The following is a 23,382-nucleotide window of genomic DNA, read 5'->3' on the forward strand; positions in this document are numbered from 1 at the left end:
AATTTCACAAAAGAAGGTTTTATTACAATTTTACGTATATATTCAGTGGCAATAATTTCCTCATAATTATATACTTAATTTTTCACTTATTACGAAATTCTTTTCGGCACGCAGTCAATCCATAAGGTTTTACCCATTTTTATTGAAAATAGTTTAATTAAATCAAATTCAAAAATTTATTAATATCAATAAAAATTTAATTTTATTAGTTCAAAATATAAAATTTCATTTCAAATTCCTTTTATCATTTTCTTATAAAATATCACAGTAAATGCGTATGAAATTTTAATACAACAGTTATTATGTAATAGTCACAAATAATTTTATCTACTTTTAGAAATTATTATTATGTAAATTCTGAAACTCTTAAACTCATAAAATCTTATAAAATTATATTTATAAAATTATAAAATATATTATATTTAAACTCTAAAACTCTTAACGTTTATAGCTTATTTAATTCCTCGAATTTCTAAATTTTAAAACTTTTATCTTTTGGAACTCTTAAATTATAAATTTTTAAAAACTGAAACTCTTGACTTTTGAAAATTGCCAACAAGGAAATTCTGAAAAATTCTTTACCTCTAAAATTTTTAGACTTTGGAACTCTTTCCTTTTAGAACTCTTAATCTGAGGAATTTCTAAATTCCAGAACTCTTGACTTCTTGAACTCATAAACTTGGAAATTTCTAAATCCTACAACTTTTAGCTTCTAAAACTCTAAAATACTTAAATTCTTTAACTTTGGAACTCTTGACTATTCTGGAAATCTTAAACTCTGAAATTCTGAAACTCAAAAACTATTAGATTTTGAAACTCTTAAACTGTCAAACTGTAAAATTTTCCAATTTTTGAAACTTTTTAACGTGTGAAAATTTAAAACTATTGAACTCTTAAGCCATAGAAATTTGTAAACTCGAAATACAATAAATTCCAGTTGAAACGAGTAAATAAATGAGTGTGAATTTACAATCATGTTCTGTGTAAAATTCATGTATTACAAGTTGCAGAGAAAACTCAATAAAGCGCTACTGTTCTATATATGTATATTCTTTCGCAAATAACTGCTTTGACCACAGTTATTGAAAATCGTTGCTCAATTTTGTCACAATAAATATACCGAGAACAGAAAAAAAAGAATTCTTCGTTTAATTGACAATATTGATAAGAGAAAAGGATTCGTTATATATGTCTGTGGACCATATAAAGTCCACATAGAGTCTGAAAATAAAGATATAAAAAACATTTGTATATTTTGTTGATAAATAAAATTCCTAAACTCATAAACTTCTTTTTTGTTATTGTACTTGATAATAAAGTAAAAAAAAAATATTAAGAATAATAAATATTTTTAAAATAATTAAAATAGAATTCGTTTTTCTTAGGAAAACTCATATAAACTCTTAAGAGTTTTATTTATTTATTATTTCGAACACAGTTTTTCTAAAGATCGATTCTATAAATATCGAAATATTATGCTTCGCAACACTTTTGATTCGATCATGATTTTCGATTTTGCAACCGCAAAAACGAAACGACTTTTTTAGAAAATCTTAAATTACAAATTTTTAAATGCAGGCCTCGAATCGACTTTAAGACACAAAAAAAGTCGCTTCAGTTCATTAAAAATTTACAAAAAATGTCGAAAAAGTTGTTTATTTATTTCAGTGTTCCAACAAAAATATTATATCTTGTAATTATAATTATTGTCCATATTTTTTTTTAAGTTATTAAGGTATAATATTTTTAAAAAATTATAATATTACGAAACTCTTAAAATTAATTTTTTTTAAATATTTTCAAATCCATATACAATTAAAAAATTTCCAAACATAATATTGAACTTTGGTAAAATCTTTTAAAAATAATTGTAATAAAATCTTTTTAAAACAATTGAATTCTGGTAAAATCGTTTAAAAATAATTGTAATTTGACAAAATCTTTTAAAAATAATTGAATTTTTGAAAAATATACAATAAAGAATCAAATTTTTGAAAAATTTTAATTACAAATATAAACATAATTTTTCCGAAATTTTAATAAGGATCTAAAGAAGTAAATTTTAAAACATAATTTACTTTGTTCGTAGATATATAAATCTTAAAAAATTATGATAAAACAATTCGAAGAATTTGTTTTTGAAATATTCTAATGTAAGTTTTCAAAAAAAAATTGAATTTTTTAAAAGAATTTATGTATAATTTCAAAAAAAGTCCAAGTAATTTTTTCAAAAATTTAAATTAAAAATTTTTACAATGATTGTTTTCTCCAAACTGTTAAAAATAATTATAAAAAAATTTTAATGTTTGTATTATTTTTTGTACCTACGTATTTGAATTTTCGGAATTATATTTTTGAAAATATTGAAAATCATTGAATTTTAAAAATTTAGAATGAATGAAAATTGTAAGAATTACTTTTTTAAAAAAATTTTTTTATAAAATAATTTCTCGAAGCTAGTTTTTATTAATTTTCAATTTCATAAATTTACACTTGCAGATTTTTCATTTAATTTTTTTGAGAATAATTAAATTATTTTCACAAAATTTGCAATTAAATTTCTTTAAAAGTTGATTTTCAAAAATTTTAATAATAATACTTGAAAAGAAATCAATTATTTTCAATTCAATTTTACTAAATTTCAATTATTTAAAATCTTGTTAATTGCGTATATATATTTCAAAAATTTAAATAGAAAAATAATTCAAAAATAATTTTTGAAAGATTTGTTTATTTATTTTTCGCACTATAAAAAATTGAAATGATAGCGTTACATAATTTAATACTAAAAAATATGATACTTTGTTGCAATATTCGAAAGATAAAAGTCGAGGAAATCGCAATTTTTTAAAGTCGAAAAAAATCTCAATTTTCTTAATTTTCCTGACAAACAATTTTTTTTCTTGACATTTCCCTTACTTTACTGACAAAAATTTTGTTTTACTGACATTTCCCTGACTTTACTGGCGACCCTGGAAATTGACTCATAAATCGAAATAAATTTTTTTGCTCGTTTCGTCTAAATTCTATATTAAAACTCTCAAACTGCATCTTTTGCAGATGCTACAAAAAACTTTTATTGTCAAAAATTTTCGATTTAGTACAATTTGAAACGAAACTTTATTTTTATTCCAATGATCTTATAGTTTATAATTGTTAAGAATCTTGTCGCATAATCAAAGAGGAACTCATAAATTAAAATCCACTTTTCAGTATGTTAATTTTCCGACTTTTTTCAAAAATCTTAAATTACATATTTTGCAAATGGTATAAACTTTTCTTGGAAGAATATTTGGATTTAGGAATCGATGATCATTCAAAAAAGAGGGAATAAACTTCTTGTTCGAATGATCATCTATGCTAATTAATCCCAATCTTGTAGAAATAAAAAAGGATTAGATTTAAATCTACTTTTCTGTGCAGCATATTAAAAATCTTTGGGAAGCTTTTCCAAAAGTTGCAAAAATCTGCTATCTAAAGTAAAATTACTAAAAATTACTGAAAAAAATTACTATACTATACAAATAAATCTGAAGTAAAACCCCATTTTTCGTACGGTTGTGATTTGGTTATATGAACTTCGTATTAGGTTTTTATTTTACATAGCAGAAATGTAAGGTTTTAATGTTTTTGCATTAAGATGATGATGAAGAAGAAAGGTCTTTGCCTGTCTATTTATAGAGATCATAACATGCAAATCATCATCATCATCATCAATCTTGCATTGATCATAACAGAACTCAAAGATTAAAATCAAGTTCGGAAGTTGCATATGGTTCTTCTGTCAAATAAAAATCCAAATGTTTTGGAAATTGATGACACATGATGCATCACACAAGGTGGGAATGAAAGTAATGATGAAGAAAGAGAGAGAGAGAGAGAGAAGTGAAGAAACTCTCTATGAAAGGAAGTAATCCGACGGCATGCTGTGTATCATAAGAGTGTTGGTTTCGGAACACGTGCGCGATCCACGGTAGCGTCGCGTGGTTCATGCAGCACCAGGCAATAGGGTACGAAGAAGGCAAAACACAACGAAGGTGGAGGCAGAAGGAACACGGGCTTTGGCACAAGCCACCTTTCCAAGCAACCCTTCGCGAGGAAGCAGTACCTAAGCCTTGGGTTAGGGGTGAAGGCGGCCAGCCGCGGAGGCCACAACACGACCACCGTCCTCATTGGTCGGCGCGTCGTGTCTGGGTGGGGCTCCGGAAAAATTGGAGGGGAGAAAAATCCCCTCTAAATAGCTGTGGCTCCAGCCACGAAAAACTAGAATCCGCTCAGCCGGCATCGAGAGCGTGTATCGGTTCACATTTTTGTCTTCCCCTTTTGCCTTCTCTCAAGTTACTTCCAACTTTTCAAAAAAAAGAATTTCCACAAAATTAGCAAACATTTCTTTGCTAAATTTTTCTTTTTTTTTGATTTCCTTTTTTTTTCGAAAAAATTGTTCTTTTTGAAAAAAAGAAAATCGGAATGTGTTATTAGTGATAGTGAAATTGATTCTTGAGAACAAAAAAACAAGTGTTTACTGGATTTACAGTTTATTTTGATTGAATCGTGAACTTTTGGTGATTTTATTTGTGCAAATTCGCGCCATAGGATGCATTTACCGGAAGGACCAATCGGGATGGAGAGCTTCAGCGCCATCCACGATGCACTTAGAGCTTGCCATGGTGATTTAGTGCAGACCGGAAGTCCCGCAATTCTCTGCAGCGTTTTGCCCACCCATTGGAGGTCTAATAAGTCTTTGCCAGTGGCCTTCAAGGTCGTTGCACTTGATGAGGTCACCGACGGTACCATCGTCACTATTCGTGCTGGAAATGATGAAAATTGCTGCGGCGAACTTAGAAATTGCACGGCAGTCATGAAAAATCAAGTTGCAAAATTTAACGATCTTCGATTTGTCGGCCGCAGTGGAAGAGGTGTGTGTCATCAATTTTCCTCAAAAATCATCAATTCTTTCATCTTAAAGACTTTAAAATCAATAGAAATTGTTTTAAATTAATATTTTCAACTGCTTTAACTTACTTACTTAATTAAACTAAACAATTGGCGAAAATAAACAAAAAATGGACAAAAGTAGAAACTTGTACCTACTAAATAAACAAAGTAGGCAAAAGTGCCTATTTTCGCCCGTTTGCTTACGTTTCGCCTAATTTTATCAAAAATTCGGTCTATTTTTTGTCCGAAAATTTTTTTCTCAAGTGAGATTAAATTTTCCAAAAAGTAATGAGTAGTACAAGGAATTTATGAGTCACATGTTGCGAAAAGAAATTCTTTCTTGGAAAATTACAAGAATGATGATGGAATTTGGTTGCATTTTTTTTCTCTCTCCTCGAAGAGTGTGTCTAACAAAGATTCGTTTGCTTTGCTTTCAGGAAAATCGTTTTCCCTCACAATACAAATCAGCACGGTGCCTTTCCAAGTGGCAACGTACACGAAAGCCATCAAAGTCACTGTCGATGGACCAAGGGAACCACGCTCCAAGTCAAGTAAGTTGATGATCCATTTTTCAAAAATTTGCCCTCGAAAACCTTTTTTTTTTCTTTAAAGTCTTCATTAGGGGTCATTTTCCCTTAATTTTACATTTTTACCCCGAAATTGTATTTATTAACCCAAATGGACCGTATTTGACCCGAAATTAACATATTTTTGTACAATTCGACATAAATGTTAAAAATTTTAACGTTTGGTACAAAAACTCATAGGGATACAGTCTTTGGAATATAATTGAACTTAAAATTGAAATTAAAATTAAAATCGAAGTTAAAATCGAAACCGAAATTGAATTTGAAGCTAAAATTGAACTTAAAATTGAAATTGAAACCAAAATTGAAGCTAGAATTGAATTTGAAACGAAAATTGAAATTGAAACCAAAATTGAAGTTAGAATTAAAATCGAAGCTAGAGTCGAGATTAAAATTAAAAATAGTTACTAAAAATTTTTTTTGAGAGTGGAAAAAAGAGCTTTAAAATCTTGCAAGAAACGGCGAAATTGGAAACTGTGTGACCACCCGAGAATCCGCAAACGGGTGTTGGAAGCTTCACGACGTTTAATAATCCGGTATATAGCTGGCGGACCTCAAACCGCCAGCCGCGGTGGTCAGAGGTTGGTGTTCACAAACGCTGCTGTCTCTCCTCAACTCATGAGCTTTCTCTCCTTTATTTACACACACGTTCGCTCACATATATATCCCCTTGATCATGATTAACTGCAAATTCAACAAATCACTTTTTTCCGAAACGAATATTTACATTTCTGATTACTTCATTCTTCTCCTCTTGGTATTTATTAACACTCCCACTATTTATTATTTTTAAAAAATAATTTATTATTATTTCATTTTTCTTCTCCATTTTTTATTATACAAAAATTATTTATTATTATTACTTCATTTTTCTTCTCTATTTGTTTTTACTCCCACTACTAGTTCATTTTTCTTTTCTAGTTTTGTTATTACTTTTATTGTTTATTATATTTTTGCCTATTTATACCGAAATAAAAAAGAGTAGAGAAAAATAGAAATTTGACCATTTTTTCCCATTTGTACTGTATATTAAAAATACCCATTTTTGCCCATTTGTACTAGAACTGATAAAAAAATAATTTAATAAAAATGGGAATAAAAATTTTGTTTATAAAATTTCACACCTCCGGTTGGTTATTACACAATAAAAAAAGGGGAACACTTGGCAGAGTTTCAGAGGCACTCATTAAACGAGGCGGTATCTTTTTAAGTTTGTGAATTATTTTCCTAAGCACGCTTTCCAATTGGTCGATTGAACACTAAAAATTGTGTTTATTGGTTAGTAACACGCTCTCGCGAGAGTATGAGTTCGCGCAAAAGACGCCGCCGCGTTTAAATGCGTTTGTTTATCACGCCACATATGGCGGTAGCATGTGTGCACCTCGCAGTCTTTCTTCAGTCGTATAATCTTGAAACGAGAAAAAAAGGAACGTAAACTTTTTGAATTTGAGATGAGAGACGAAAAACTATTCTTTACACGATGATGAGTTTCATTTACATCCAACAAACATTTGTATTTATTATAATTTTCCTTCTTCCGGATTGAAGCTTTTAATAATTTTTTTAGTAAGGTTAAGATTAGCAGTAGTCGCGATGAGTGTCTATTAATATAGGACATAGTAGAAAATATCGAATACACTCAACCGCGCGTCAGTGTCGGTAGTAAAACCGCAATAAATCTAATTTCGTCTTCGAAGATCTTTATTATATTAAAGTAGTCTCTTCATTTTATTTTACAGACTATCAATATGGACCCGGATTTCCAGGACTTGGACTCTTGAATCCATGGTTGGACGCTGCCTATCTTGGTCACGCCTGGCACCTGCCTCATCCAGCCCTCGTCAAAGGTAAGCATTTCGAAAAAAACTCCCCCTAATCCTAGAGTCCCAAAAGTCTCATATTGATTCGAAAGCCTTCGATGATGATTCATGCACTGGACCGAGGGTGAATTCTCATCTCTCCCCTAGCAGCCTATCCTTTCTTCTAGAACAACAATGCGACTTAACCTTCCTCCCCAAAACTAATTTTTCCCTTCCTCTGCTAAAACTATAGCAAAAAACCGAACTAATGAAAACTAAAAACAAAAACACAATCAAAAACGTAAGTTTTTGATTGGGTTTTTGTTTTTAGTTTTCGTTCTAAAACACAAACAGAAACAGAACCAAAAACAACACTGAAGAAAGAAAGGAAGAAACTAAATGTAATTTTTCTCTTTCCAGGAACGATACCAATGCCCCATACGGACATATTCGCACCAAGCTTCACATCAACAGTGATGCCAACCTATCCATTTGTGGACCCAGTTAAGTACGAGTACCCACAGATGCCACCGAAGACGACAACATTAATGCTGCCAAACAGTCCATCGAGAACACCGCCAAGAAGTCCAAGTGACAGTGGAAGTGAATCGGCAGCCGAGGAAGTGCGAAGTGCCTTCGTGCCAATTAGGCTCAACACCCTACCACCAGTGACGCCACTGACGCCGTCGTCATCGTCACCCGAAAGAACTTTACCAAAAAAACCCGAAGGCACGAGAAACGATCTTAAAGCACCAATTGCCCTCATCAGTCATCGACTAAATAAAAGAAGTTCATCGCCAACAAAAATCACATCATCATCACCACAAGCACCAAAACCAGTCTGGAGGCCCTACTAGGAGTCGATAAATTTTCCCCAGGATCCAGGATGAACTGAACGATTTCGAAAAAAATAGAAAACACAAGGCTAGTGATATATTATAAAAAGTTATGAAACAACGCCTGGCGTTGTTGGTCCCACTGTTTAATCTTTTCGACTATCATTGTTTTCCCCACTGTATTGAATTACAACCAGTTGTCATCAAATATATGGATCTAATACATAATCGAAAATTAATCCAAATTTTTGGCAGCAAATTCAAGTTGATTCGATCCATTTTAGTATCAATTTGATTCATCAAAAATTTGACCCAATTTCATCTACTTTAGTATCAATTTATGATCCATTTTGATCCAAATTTTTGGCAGCTTTGAAACAATTTGCTGATAATTTCATCCACTTTGGTAATCAATTTGATTCAGCAAAACTTGATCCAAATTTTCCTCAGCAAATTCGACCCAATTTGATCTTTAGTATCTCTTTAGTATCAATTTGATTCATCAAAAATTGATCCAAATTTTTGGCAGTAAATTTAAGCAAAAGCCAATTTCATCAACTTTAGTATCAGTTTGATACGAAAAAGAAATTGTTATTTCAAGAAAACAGTGTCAAGAAGAAGTAAATATTAAATATGAAAATTGAAATTAAAGAAAGAAAAAAATTAGATTTCGAAGTGAAGTCTTTTGTTTAAACAGTGATTATCTTCGGTTTTACGAAGAATGGTGATGATAAATTTTTGTGATGAATTGACATTTTTTGGTATAGAATATAGTGTATTGTAAATATTTGTAAATAAATTCGTGGACAATAAGATATATTATATATATATATGTGTAAATAAGAGAAAAAAATAAAAGCGTATACGTGAGAGAGAGAGAGTAAAACTGGGAAGAGAGAGTGCAAACAGAGATTATTGTAATTAGCGTCCATATAAGTCAGAGATTTAATTTAATGTAAAGAGAATATAAATAGAGATGGGAGAAAATAAATATATGTCAAACAAATGAACCTCAATTTTTTCATTCTAAAAAAACCTTTTAATTTTTTTATTCTTTCAGCAATTTTAAGAGTTTTTGAAAACAATTGGGATTTTAAAAAAAAATAAGTTGAGAAAAAATCGATTTAGGATCAATATCGAAAAAAATTTGGAAGCTTTTAATTTTTGGGTAAATGATGGAAAACTTTTAGAGAAAAATTGTTGTTGAGTTTTAGTCGAGTTGAGACTTAATATATTGAAATAAAGAGAGAAATATTTTAATTCAAGAAAATAAGTTGGTTTCGAAATGAAATCTTGCTCTTATTATATAAATAATACGAAGGGGGACACAGAGGCGATGAAAGAGATTGAAACAGCGTTTCGTGCCACTGCAAGTAGGGGATTCATATTTTTTTTTTTTTTTTTTTTTTGTCGCGATTTAAATCTGAATGGCTGCATGCCACAGTCGTTTGAGCTTCTAGCGTCTATGTGTTTCTTCCCATACAAGGGGAACACAGTGAACAGAATGGTTTATATATCGGAAGAGAATGCGTGAGATCTGTATTAGTACCTATAGAGAATATATCTTTGCCACTGGTTCTCAACTCTCAAGTCACGATTCTTTGTGGGATTCTTTATCGAACATCAAACGCATCTCGAATTAATGGGGGTAAAAACGGGTCAAACAGAAACAAAAAAGAAAAAATAAAATCACAAGTAAAAGAAGATTTTATTATCAAAGGTTTATTTCATAATTATACTCTTGTTGCATTGCTTTCTTTTTTTCTACTTTGATCTTATTTGTCTTTCTATTACTTTCAATATTTTCTTATTTTTTAATCTTTTTAACTTATTCTTTAAACGGGAGAAATAAAGGCAAAAAAGGAAAAAAATCTTTAATCTTTTTATTTTTTCTTCAAACAAGAGAAAAAGGGCGAAAAAAGAAGAAAAATGTTTAATCTTTTAACTTTTTCTTTAAAAAAGAGAAAAAAGGCAGAAAAAGAAAATAAATAATAATAAAGAAAAAGAAGGAAAAGTAAAGTAAATAATAAAAAAAAGAAAGAAAAATAAAGTAAATAATAAGAAATAGAAAAAAAGTAAAGTAAATAATAAAGAAAACGAAGGAAAAATAAAGTAAATAATAAGAAAGAGAAAAAAAGTAAAGTAAATAATAAAGAAAAAGAAGGAAAAATAAATTAAATACATAATAAGAAATAGAAAATAAAAAAAATAAAGTAATAACAAAAAAAAAAATAGTTATTGAAACAATAAACATTAAATTAAAAATATTTTTTTTTAAATTCATGCACTGAATTTTTATTCGTTACGCAAAAAAAAGGGTTATTTCGCAATGGAAAAAATTTTTTTCCAGCGAACAGTTGGATTTATTGGATGAGACAAAGAAATGAGAACCGCATTGACACCCAGCTTTAGGGGTTTTTCGTTGACAAGTAGACAACGGAGCCAAGCAACCGTGAAGGGTCGCCACATGACCCAAACCGATCCTAGCCAATCCACGTTTGCACCACTCAAACGCTAACTAATGTTTGCCCAAAGAATCGCAAACGTATAATTGAGTCATAGTTGCGCTTGATAAAAAAAAAAAAAAATCAGTCCTGCCATTCTGTATATATGTCGAATATTCGACTTTTTCACCCAGTAGAAAATACACCTAAAAATGCTAGTTGTAAAAAAAAATATTCACCAATTTGCAAAAAAAATTAACAATTTTTACCTACCAGTTTTCATGATATTTTTCTTTAATGAATTTTTAATATTATTTTAATTTAATAAAAGATATTTTATTTATTTACTTAAGAAATATTTATTAGTTCACTTTATTCAAGATTTATTTTTAGAAAATTATTTTTCTTCTCGAAAAAATAATTGAAAATGTAAATAATATTACAATAAAAAAATATAATATTTTAATAATGTCCAATATGTAAACGTATTTGCAAGAGAAGAATATATTGTAAATTAATAAAAATTTGCAATAATTAAAATTCACGTGTGCTTTGTTGAAAATGGAAAGAATTCCTCTTTATTTTTGGTGAATCTATATATTATTTATGTAAACTGTCTCTAATAAATTGTTTACGCATAGGAAGTAAAAATCGATTTATCGAATATGTTAAAATTAGTTTAGTAAATTGGGAAATACTGAAAATTGTAATCAAGTTATATAAAACGAGGGAAAATTTTATTTACAAAAATGATATAATAATGAATCATTGTTTATGTATGTAACTTTGTATTTTATGAAATTGTAAAGTAATTAAAAATATTCTGATTATACTTTTTACTGTTTTCATTTTTTTTAATTATTTAAATATTTATTAATTAATTTCAACTACGTGTTTCATTTTTAATTAATTTTAACTACGTGTTTTATTATTAACTAATTAATTTTTTAACTTACGTATTTAATTATTAATTAATTAATTTTTAGTATTTAATTATTAGTTAATTAAATTTTAGTATTTAATTATTAGTTAATTAATTTTAATTACGTATTTAATTATTAAATAATTTTTATTAGGAGTTCAATTATTATTAAGTAACTTGCAACAATTCGCGCGCTAAAGCACGCGGCTAACTTTTTAGAATAAAATTAGCAATTTTAGAAATATTAGAAAATTTGAAAATTTATAATTCAAATTTTTGTATCGGCTCAATGTATCGGGTACCCGAAGTTTTCGAGTACCCGAAACATTCGGGTACCCGAATTCACTCGAGCACTCGAATGAATTCGGGTACCCGAAATTTTCGAGTTCTCGATTTTATTCGAGCTATTAAATTTAAAAAAAAAATTTTTTATAAAAAAAAAAATTTAATTAAAAATTGATGTAGAAAATTTTGGATTTTCTTAAAGACTCGAATGCTACAAAAGAGAAGAGAAAATGTTGAATTTTAAGAAAATCGGATTTTTGAATTTTTTCGAATTTTTGATAATTTTAGATTTTTTACCAAAAATTCGAGACTATTGAATAAGTAAAGTATTTTCTAAGAGCACAAAAACAATGAAGCTAAATGCTACAAAAGAGAAGAAAAAATATTGAATTTTAAGAAAATCGGATTTTTGAATTTTTTCGAATTTTTGATAATTTTAGATTTTTTACCAAAAAATCGAGACTATTAAATAAGTAAAGTATTTTCCAAGAGCACAAAAATAATGAAGCTAAATGCTACAAAAGAGAAGGAAAAATATTGAATTTTAAGAAAATTGGATTTTTGAATTTTTTCGAATTTTTGATAATTTTAGATTTTTTACCAAAGAGTCGAGACAATTTAATATGTAAAGTATTTTCCAAAAGCACAAAAATAATGTAGCTAAATTCCATAAAAGAAAAGAATAAATGTTGAATTTTAAGAAAATCGGATTTTTGAATTTTTTCGAATTTTTGATAATTTTAGATTTTTTACCAAAAAGTAGAGAATATTGAACAAGTAAAATATTTTTCAAGAGCACAAAAATAATGAAGCTAAATACCACAAAAGAGAAGAGAAAATTTTGAAGTTTAAGAAATGTCGAATGTCGAATATTCGACATTCGAACAGGGCTAATTCGAATGTCGGATTTTCGATATTCGAACTAAGCTTATTAGCTCGAATGTCGAACTTTCGACATTTGAACTAGGCGAAAAAATTCGAACAGTTCGGTTCGAATTATTTTGCACTGCTCTAAATATTTCCTATTTTTTAATTATTATTTTTTATAAAAATTAACAATTTTCTATTTTTTATAAATAAAATGGAGAAAAATTTGCGTAATTAAGATCAGTCAAACGAAATTTTAAATTCTTCTTGACATTGAATTGTATGGAAATTTTGAAAAATAATTAAATTCTTTCCTGAAATTTTATTAAAATTTTGTTAAAAATAATTGAATTTTTGGAAAAAAGAACTTACTGTTTATAAAAATAATTTAATTCTTCTGAAGAATGTAATTATTTATATAAAAATAATTTAATTCTTGCGAAGAATTTTACGATTTATAAAAATAATAATTGAATTGTTTAGAAGGATTTATTAAAATTTTAGAAAATAATTGAATTCTTTCGTGAAATTTTAGTAAAATTTTTTTAAAAAAATAATTGAATTTTTGCAGAATGAAAGAATGAAATACGAATAAGATTATTATAATTAATTTATTTTCTTTATAATTTTTATGTAATTATACATTTTTAAACGCACTTTTGGTATTAAATTAGAGGTTATATCTTTTATTTCAATATATTCGGTTTCTTCCGGACGATGTTCGGTTAATTCCGCCTCGAAATTCGTAGAAACTGGTTTAAAGAGTGGGGGAAGAAAAGAGAGGTCGCGCTCTGTCTATTTCACTCGCGCGCATTCTGCACAATCTACGTTGAAAATTTCCTTCTACAACACTTATTTCGTTCTATTATAGTTATTTTTATATATTTTATATAATAATTGTACCAATTTTTTTTTTTTTACTTAATGATTGTTTCGTTTCTATTATTTTCCACTCTAACTTCGTTGCACTATTATCTGAACTTGTTGCTTTATTTATTTAATGAGATCAAGTTCTTAGGGTTTGGAGTCTAAACTGTCTAAGAACTAAATACAAGAAATTACAATTAAGTATAAATTAAGTCAGTAGAGATGCAGTGGGAAACGATAAAAAAAAATTATGAATTTTGAATAAAAAATTAAATTACAATAAAAATTAACATAATTAAATTAATAATTCACTATACACATGAAGAAATACAGAATTATTAAATACTCGATTGAAGATATATAATTTCATTTAAGAGAGTATAAAAATAAATGCGTTGAGTAGATCTCGCACCTCTCGAACATCGAGGCTCGTTACGGGAATGACCTGCCGAGCAGCGTTGGGTGATTCTCGTAGATCTTTGTACCAGATTCAGGATCACGAGGACGCTGTAGCGCGCACTGGTTTTGCGAGAGATTGAGGGTCCTAGAGTTAGGCAATCAGCGTTGATGAGGGGTGTTTACGGGGTGAGGGGCTCAGACAATTAGTAATCCTTCCTCCTCGCCCCCCCTCCTCTTCAACCCTTGGTCAATCCATTCGCTCGGGTATTTGGACGCCCGAGGAATGAGGAGGATGAGGGGAATGGTCCAACAACGCATCAACCACAGTTCTACATCAACTATATACGCATGCGAAAGAGACTATCACTGCCCTCTGCGAATGTCCACGTTCACTTTCGCGTAATCCATGTATATAGAAACACGTACATTTAGAAAAACACATATAGAAGCACCTATACATATGTATAAAAAAACACAAATATAAAAACTCAAATACATAGATGCACCTACATATATGAATGTAAAAACACAAATATAAAATTACGTACATATATATATAAACACAAATACATATAGAAACACATATATAAAAACAAATACATACAGAAACACATACAAAAAACACATACATATAGAAACACATATACATATAAAGAGACACTATACAGAAACTCCTCTCGCACACTTGGCAATCGTTATATAAAACGCGAGCTCGTTACTTTTATACCTTACAAATTACAGTGTAGCACTCGCGACCTCTTTTGTTCCCGTCATTTTTATTTTACCCGAAAAAAAAATTCCAATCACGATAATAATTTTCTTTCCTTTTTTTGTGGTATTTGTAGTGTACTAGTGGTTTTAACTAGTAACTATTGTAGTTTTTTTTCAAAAATTCAAATGAATCAATTATAGAATTAAAAATTATAGCAACAGCTACTATAAATATATAATTGCAGAAAAGACGAGCACTGAAGAAAGGTGTCTAAGAAGCAGACATAATTAAATAAATAATTTATTAAATTAAATTCAATAAATAATTTATTTATTAGCTAAAATAATTTCCGCAACACCTTTTCTTCAGTTCTCTTCTTATTTTAATTATAAATTTAATTTCTAATTAAAATTTAGCAGAATAGCTAAATAATAGCTTGTATATTGATGATTCTTCTGAAAGTGCGCCATTTTTCATGTCTATGAAATAAAGTATAGTTTTAATACAAATAAGATATAATTTTAAGAAAAAATAAATTAATCAAAAAGTCTGTCTGGAAGTCCTAAGATTTTTAATTCTGAATTCTGGAAGTTCTAAGAGTATTAGTTCATAAGATTGAAAGTTTTAAGAGTTTTAGTATCTAATCATGGAATTTTTATGAGGTTTTGTTCCTAAGGCTCGAAGTTTTAAGAGTTTCAATTCCTAAGGCTGAAAGTTCTAATATTTTTAGTTTCCAAGGCTGGAAGTTTTAAGTGTTTTAGTTTGTAAGGCTGAAAGTGTTAAGAGTTTCAGTTTCTGATGCTGAAAGTCCTAAAATTTTTAGTTCCTAAAGTTGGAAGTGTAAAGAGTTTTTGTTTCAGAAGCTCCAAATTATAAGAGTTTTAGTTCCTAAGGCAGAAAACTCTAAGAAATTTTGTTTATAAGGCTGTAATTTTCTAGAGTTTTTGTTTCTAAAACTTTAAGCTCTAAGAGTTTTAGTTCCTAAGGCTGGAAGTTTTAAGAGTTTTCGTTTATAAGGCTGGAAGTTATAAGGTTTTTAATTCGTAAGACAGTAAAAGTATTAACAATTTTTAGTTCTCAAGACTAGAAGTTCTAAAAGTTGTAGTTCCTAAGCCTGGAAGTTCTAAGCGTTTTAGTCCCTAAGCCTGGAAGTTTCATGAGTTTTAATTCCTTAGGTTGAAAGTTCTAATATTTTTTATTCCCAAGGCTAGAAGTTTTAAGATTTTACATTACTTCGATTGACTAAGAGGTCTAATTCTTAAGTTCCTGGAAATTCCTAAGGCTGGAAGTTTTAAGAGTTTTTGTTTCTAAAGCTGGAAGTTTCAAGATTTTAAGTTCTTATTTCTGTAAGTTTTAAGATTTTTAGTTCCTAACGCTGGAAGTTCTAAGATTTGTAGTTCCTCATTCTAGAATTTCTGAGAGTTTTTATTTCTAACGTTGGAAGTTTTAAGAGTTTTAGTTTCTAAGGCTGAATGTTCTAATATTTTTATTCCTAAGACTGGAATTTCTAAGAGGTTTTGTTTCTAAGGCTGGAAGATTTAAGAGTTTTTATCCTAAGGCTGGAAGATGTCTGGGAGATTTAAGAGTTTTTAGTTCTTAATTCTTGAAGTTTTAAGAGTTTTAGTTTCTAATGCTGGAAGTTCTAAGAGTTTCAATTCTTAAGATTGAAAGTTCTAAGAGTTTTAGTCCATAAGCCTGGAAGTTTTATGAGTTTCAATTCCTTAGGCTGAAAGTTCTAATATTTTTTATTCCCAAGGCTAGAAGTTTTAAGATTTTACATTACTTCGATTGACTAAGAGGTCTAATTCTTAAGTTCCTGGAAATTCCTAAGGCTGGAAGTTTTAAGAGTTTTTGTTTCTAAAGCTGGAAGTTTCAAGATTTTAAGTTCTTATTTCTGTAAGTTTTAAGATTTTTAGTTCCTAACGCTGGAAGTTCTAAGATTTGTAGTTCCTCATTCTAGAATTTCTGAGAGTTTTTATTTCTAACGTTGGAAGTTTTAAGAGTTTTAGTTTCTAAGGCTGAATGTTCTAATATTTTTATTCCTAAGACTGGAATTTCTAAGAGGTTTTGTTTCTAAGGCTGGAAGATTTAAGAGTTTTTATCCTAAGGCTGGAAGATGTCTGGGAGATTTAAGAGTTTTTAGTTCTTAATTCTTGAAGTTTTAAGAGTTTTAGTTTCTAATGCTGGAAGTTCTAAGAGTTTCAATTCTTAAGATTGAAAGTTCTAAGAGTTTTAGTCCATAAGCCTGGAAGTTTTATGAGTTTCAATTCCTTAGGCTGAAAGTTCTAATATTTTTTATTCCCAAGGCTAGAAGTTTTAAGATTTTACATTACTTCGATTGACTAAGAGGTCTTGTTCTTAAGTTCCTGGAAATTCCTAAGGCTGGAAGTTTTAAGAGCGTTTTTCTTTCTAAAGCTGGAAGTTTCAAGAGTTTCAGTTTCTAAGGCTGAATGTTCTAATATTTTTATTCCTATAAGACTGGAATTTATAAGAAGTTTTGTTTCTAAGTCTGGAAGATTTAAGAGTTTTTATCCTGGAAGTTCTTAGATTATTAGTTCCAAATTCTGGAATTTCTAAGAGTTTTTATTTATAATGTTGGAAGTTTTAAGAGTTCAGTTTCTGAAGCTGGAAGTTCAAATATTTTTATTCCTAAGACTGGAATTTCTAAGAGGTTTTGTTTCTAAGGCTGGAAGATTTAAGAGTTTTTATCCTAAGGCTGGAAGTTGTCTGGGAGATCTAAGAGTTTTTAGTTCTTAATTCTTGAAGTTTTAAGAGTTTTAGTTCCTAATGCTGGAAGTTCTAAGAGTTCCAATTCCTAAGATTGAAAGTTCTAAGATTTTTTGTTTCTAGAGCTCCAAACTCTATAAGAGTTTTAGTTCATAAGGCTGAAAGTTCTAAGAGTTTTTGTTTCTAGAACTGATAAATTTCCGCAACACCTTTTCTTTTAGTATACGCAACAATTATAAAGATCGTCAATTAACTAAATTAATGAATCAAATAGCTTATTATTAACCCTACAGTCACGAACATTAATACTGAAATTTCCTTTTCACTGAAAGAAGAAATTAAACCCGAAAAATTCCAAACTCTAGAACTAGAAATTAAATCTAAAAATCGGTTTTCCGAATTCTAAAATAGTAGGCAACACAGGGCGTTTGAGTGTATTTTTAGATCTACTTTGAGCAATACGGAAATATTGACACGCACTCCGTTTCCTTGAAGAATGTTCAATAAAATTGTTCCTTGTATATTATAAGAAAATTGCAAAAAAAAATTAAAGAAATGAGTATTTTTCCTGGTAAACAAATTGCTCTTTCCACTTAGAAACCACTCAATACGCATTTTAAGATATAAGCTCATATTGCAAAACGGAACTTAAAGTATATTTCAAAAGGGGAGGGGGATAAAAGCTCATATTGTAAAACAAAACCTAAAGTATTACAAAGTACCGGGAGGGGGCACGCACGATATCTTCTATTTCCACACTCTTTAATGTACAACTCAGGTGTAAAACTCCTTGGATCGATAACCGATAACGAGGTCGAAGTTTTGTTCGACATTGTATATTGGGATGCAAAGCAGCTCGTTAAGTCAGAAAAAGGTCGCGTGCGAACGTCTCAATTTCTCCCCCTCTCTCTCTCTCCCATGCATACACTTTTATTTTTTAACTTTCATTTTTTTTGTTCTCCTCCTCTTACAACTTTTTCTGTTTCCTTGGGGTTCTCTTCTTTTTGGTGAAGAAAATGACATTATTTCTATTCCGGAGTTTACCACCGACGAGGGGTTCTTTCAAAGTGGGGGTCTACCGTTGAAGAGGATTTTTTTCTCTCTCTTCTTTTTCTCTCTTTCGGAAGTAGCTTATTATTTCCCAAGTTCTTATCAATCGTGGTCGCAATGTAACGAAGATACTTTTTCGTCTTTTTTAAATACTTGAGTGTATACTTGACTTTGTAGTTTTGTATTTACCAGGGGAAAAAAATGTTTATTTCCCTTACAATTTAATATACACAAAACAATTGTGTACATATTAAATCTCCCTTTGGTGGTTTTAAATCTGTGTGAAGACAATGAGAATTGATTATACAAATTGACATTCGATAGAAAATAAATTTAATTTAAATATTATTTGTATTTTTGTTATTTTATTAATTATTATATATTATTATTGTTACTATTGTTTTTAATATTAATATTATTCTTAATTTTTATTTTTATTTTCTTTCCTAAAATTTTAATAAATCCTTCTAACCAATTCAATTATTTTCATAATTCGTAAAATTCTTCGCATGAATTCAATTATTTTTATAAACATCAGTAAAATTCTGTGCAAAAATTCAATTATTTAAAAAAAAAAATTTATTAAAATTTCATGAAAGAATTCATATATTTTCTAAAATTTTAATAAATCCTTCTAAACAATTCAATTATTTTTATAAATCGTAAAATTTTTCTCAACAATTCAATCATTTTTATAAACAGTAAAATTCTGTGCAAAAATTCAATTATTTTCTAAAATTTTTAAAAATCCTTCTAAACAATTCAATTATTTTTATAAATCATAAAATTCTTCGCAAGAATTCAATTATTTTTATATAAATAATAACATTCTTCAGAAAAATTCAATTATTTTTATAAATAGTAACATTTTTTTTCAAAAATTCAATTATTTTCAACAAAATTTTAATAAAATATCAGGAAAGAATTTAATTATTTTCGAAAATTTTTATACAATTCAAATTCAAGAAGAATTTAAAATTTTAGCTAATAATAATTCGCACTTATTTTCAAAATATTTAACGAAATACTACATGTAAATCAAATTACTTTCAATGCAATTTTTAAGTATATATTCGTCAAAAAAATTTAAAGAATTCAATTATTCTCAAAAAATAATAAAATTCTTCTGATGAATTCATTTATTTTAAATATACTTATCTTTAGTAAAATTCTTTACAGAAATTCAGTGATTTTTTAAAATTTTAATAAATTTTTCGAAGATTTCAATTATTTTTACAAATAGTAAAATTCTTTGCGCAGGAATTCAATTATTTTCAAAACAATTTTAATTGAATTCCTCGGAAGAATTGAAATATTTAAAAATATTTGAATTAAGAATTTTTAAATCCTATTATTTTTAAAATTGCTAATTTTATTTAAAAAATGAAGTAAGTAAATATGCTTTTGTTTTTTGTTTTTTTTTTTTCTTTAAAAAATATTGTTTGACAGATCGAAAAAATGCAGCTATTTTTTCATGTTTTTTAATAAAACAATATTTGAAATTAGAAAATATAAAAAAATTATGATTAACAAATAAATTTTGTTTATTATATGCTTTCTTCTATAACAAATTTCGTTTGACTGATCTAAATTATGCTAATTTTTCTCCTTTTTATTTATAAAAAAATAAAAAATTGTTAATTTTTCTAAAAAAATATAATTAAGAAATAGGAAATATTTTATGCGTCATTTTTATTTCTCAATAACAATATTATTCAGAAACTCATTCTTTTCTTTTCGAAAAGAAACATTACATATTCTATTCTATTTGTCAATTACAAATTTTAATTGAAAATGAAATAATTGAAACTTATTAAATTTTTGGAAAATAAAGGAAAAAATTTTACTTAAAAAAATGTTCTGTTACATTTATTTACGAATTTCTTTAATTGTAAAATTATTCGAAAACATCAATAACTTTTTTTTAAATAATTATTTAAATATTATTTTTCCGTGGCAATTAAAATTTTTCAAAACATTCAAATTCAAATCTTTTTAAATTCAATAACGTATAAGAATATTTTTATAAAACAGGAAGATAGCGATTGATCCGAGTCAAAGACTCGGAGTGATCGATTTCTTCATGTTTTATACTAATTAAAAATGACCGAGTGATAAAATCATTGTTTTTTATTATAAGAATATTATTAAAGTAACTTTTTCAAAATTATTTTCATCATTTCAAATCAATTATTTATTTCTACAATTTTTAATTATTTTTTATGAAAATAATTGACAAATTTTTATTTTTTATAAAAATAATTGACAAAATTTTTATTATTTATAAAAATAATTGAATTATTGCGAAGGAATTTATAAAAAAATTTGTAAATAATTGAAGTAAATAAAAAATAAAACAGAAAATTTTAAGAAATAACGAAAAATATTAGAAAATATTTCCAAATACATACCACGTGAATTTTACCTTTTTTTTGGGGGTAAAAAGTAATAAACCACAAAAATCTATTGGTACATTAATAAAACCACTGGGACCATTTTAAAAATTTTACTCACTCTGACTTTTCGTCGTCAAAAATTTGTCTCTATATATATAATAAAACTGAGTCCGTTTTCTCCTCTGACTTTTGGGACTCTTTTATGGGGTACAATTTAATTTTAGGGTATTGATTTTACGATAGGGGTTTCCTCTCTAACATATACCTTTTTCCTGTGCCAAAAGGAAAAGGAGGAGAAAGAAAAATTTTAGCACAAAACTATGTAAAACCATAAAGTACTAGTTGTCATCCCTGGCTAAGAGAGAGAGAGAGAGAGGTCTTTCTCCAGATTTCTTTTCTTGAATTTTGAGGTAAAAGTTGTGGTCATTGCATGCGGCTAAAAGTCGAATAAAACTTTAAGAAAATTGTTTTATAACGATATAGAGTTGTATATATAGACCTTTTTCGAAATTCAAAAATACTTTTCTATGGCTCCAGCATCTGAATATCTTATTTTCTTTTTGATTTTTACAAAAATTGGTTAGTTCATTTACAATTTTTCACTTTTGCGGTTTTTGGGTTTAAAATTCAAGAATTTTATTTATTACTTTGGTACAAGAAGTGCAAGGTTCCGAAAACAAAAAAACAAAAACAAAAAATACTTAAAATTCATATATTTCTTTTTTTTTGTTTTATTTTTGTTTTCTGAAATTTATAGAAACAATAAAAAGAGATGAATTTCAAGTGTTTGGTTTTTTGTTTTCGTCATCCCTTTGGAATTCTTGTGAGTGCACGCCGGACGGGTCCAATCGTGACAAAACGGAACTCATCAACTGAGAGGAAGTGGACACGTCGGAACAATTTCCTTACACCGTCTCTCCTTTCTACCCCCTTGACGCTTGAATTCTCTGACCCCTCAACGATTGACCAATTTGCCATCAATCGATTCACACTTGGAAATGAAGTGAGTTTGTAATTTTAATCGACCCAACCTATTTAAGTTTTCAAACTGAAAATATCTGTACATATATATATATATACACACACTCGCATCTCTATAGACATACGAATTTATTGGCTAATCCTCTCTATCCTATATTCTCCGGGCAACAAACCATTTTCGACTCTCTTCATAATTAACAAAACTCGGTTAAAATTCTTTTTTTCCATTTCTCTCGTCTTTTTAATAAGAATCGACTCTCAATTTTTGAGAACAATTCAGGTAAAATTCAAAAAATGAAAAAAATAATTCAATAATTCAAATTCAATAATTTTTTTTTTTTGAATTAATTTTTTGATTTTTTTTTTAAATTCAAGGGAAAATTAGAAAGGAGAAAGAAATATCTTAGAAAATTTTAAAATGAGAATTTTGATACACACTATCCAATACACATTTTATACAATTTTCTCTACTTCCTAAGCCAGAAAATTCTAAGAGTTTTTTGTTTATAAACTTTTAGGTTCTTAAGAGCTATAGTAACCAAGCTTAAAAATTATAAAAATTTTAGTTCCCAACGCTGGAGGTTCTAATATTTGTAGTTTCTATATAAGGCCGGAAGTTCAATCATAGTTTATATTCCCAAGGAAATAAATTCTAAAATTTTTAGTTAATAATTCTGGAATTTTTCAGAGTTTTTGTTCCTAAGAATGGAAGTTCTAAGATTTTTATTTTCTAAGACAGAAAATTCTAAGAATTTTAGTTTCTAAGGCTAGAAGTTTTATGAGTTTCAATTACTAAGGCTGAAAGTTTTAAGAGTTTCAGTTACTGCGGCTGAAATTTCTAAGAGTTTTAGTTTCCAAGACTGCAAGTTCTAAAAGTTTTTTCCTAAAACTTCAATCTCTAAGATAGTTTTAGTTCATACGAATGTAAGTTCTAAGAGTATTCATTTCTAAAAGCTTAAAGTTCTAAGAGTTTTATTTCCTAAAGCTGTAAGTTTTAAGAGTTTCAGTTTCTGATCTTAAGGCTTTAAAAATTTTTAATTCTTAAGGTTGGAAGTTTAAAGAGTTTTTGTTTATAAGGCTGCAAGTTCTAAGAGTTTTAGTTTCTATAGAGCTAATGGTTTCAAGATTTTCAGTTCTCAATTTTGGAAGTTTTAAGAGTTTTAGTTTCGAAAGATGGATTTTTAAGATTTTTAGTTAATAATTCTTGAAATTCTAAGAGTTTTTGTTTCTAAGCCTGGAAGTTCTAAGATTTTTAGTTTCTAAGGCTCGATTTCTAAGATTTTTAATCAATAATTCTTGAAATTCTAAGAGTTTTTGTTTCTAAGCCTAGAAGTTCTAAGATTTTTAAATTCTAAGGCTGGAAGTTCCAAGATTTTTAGTTTCTAAGTCTGGAAGTTCTAAAAAAATTTTTTTTCTAAGCCTGGAAGTTAAATAGATTTTTAGTTTCTCAGACTGCATGTTCTAAGAGATTCTGTTTCTAAGCCTGGAAGTTCTAAGATTTTTAGTTATTAATTTTTGAAATTCTAAGAGTTTTTGTTGCTAAGGCTGGAGTTTTAAGAGTTTTTGTTTCTAACC

General features: G+C 28.1%; 1 protein-coding gene across 1 annotated transcript; it reads left to right on the forward strand.

The window, feature by feature from the left end:
- Positions 1 to 4,278: 4,278 nt before the first annotated feature.
- On the forward strand, positions 4,279 to 9,163 carry LOC122511086 (segmentation protein Runt-like). Its single transcript, XM_043626130.1, has 4 exons — positions 4,279 to 4,916; positions 5,373 to 5,486; positions 7,262 to 7,369; positions 7,742 to 9,163. The coding sequence occupies exons 1-4, from the start codon at positions 4,595 to 4,597 to the stop codon at positions 8,176 to 8,178; spliced, it is 981 nt and encodes a 326-aa protein (XP_043482065.1). The 5' UTR covers positions 4,279 to 4,594; the 3' UTR covers positions 8,179 to 9,163.
- The last annotated feature ends 14,219 nt before the right edge of the window (positions 9,164 to 23,382 follow it).

Source organism: Leptopilina heterotoma, unplaced genomic scaffold, assembly GCF_015476425.1.
Source record: "Leptopilina heterotoma isolate Lh14 unplaced genomic scaffold, ASM1547642v1 Lhet_80, whole genome shotgun sequence".
Taxonomy (NCBI): domain Eukaryota; kingdom Metazoa; phylum Arthropoda; class Insecta; order Hymenoptera; family Figitidae; genus Leptopilina; species Leptopilina heterotoma.

Bases quoted from the DNA above. Each gene is read 5' to 3' on its own strand.
- LOC122511086 (XM_043626130.1), top strand. From the start codon at position 4,595: ATGCATTTACCGGAAGGACCAATCGGGATGGAGAGCTTCAGCGCCATC. The intron at 5,487-7,261 runs GTAAGTTGATGA...TTTATTTTACAG, and splicing joins GGAACCACGCTCCAAGTCAA to ACTATCAATATGGACCCGGA. The intron at 7,370-7,741 runs GTAAGCATTTCG...TTCTCTTTCCAG, and splicing joins TCATCCAGCCCTCGTCAAAG to GAACGATACCAATGCCCCAT.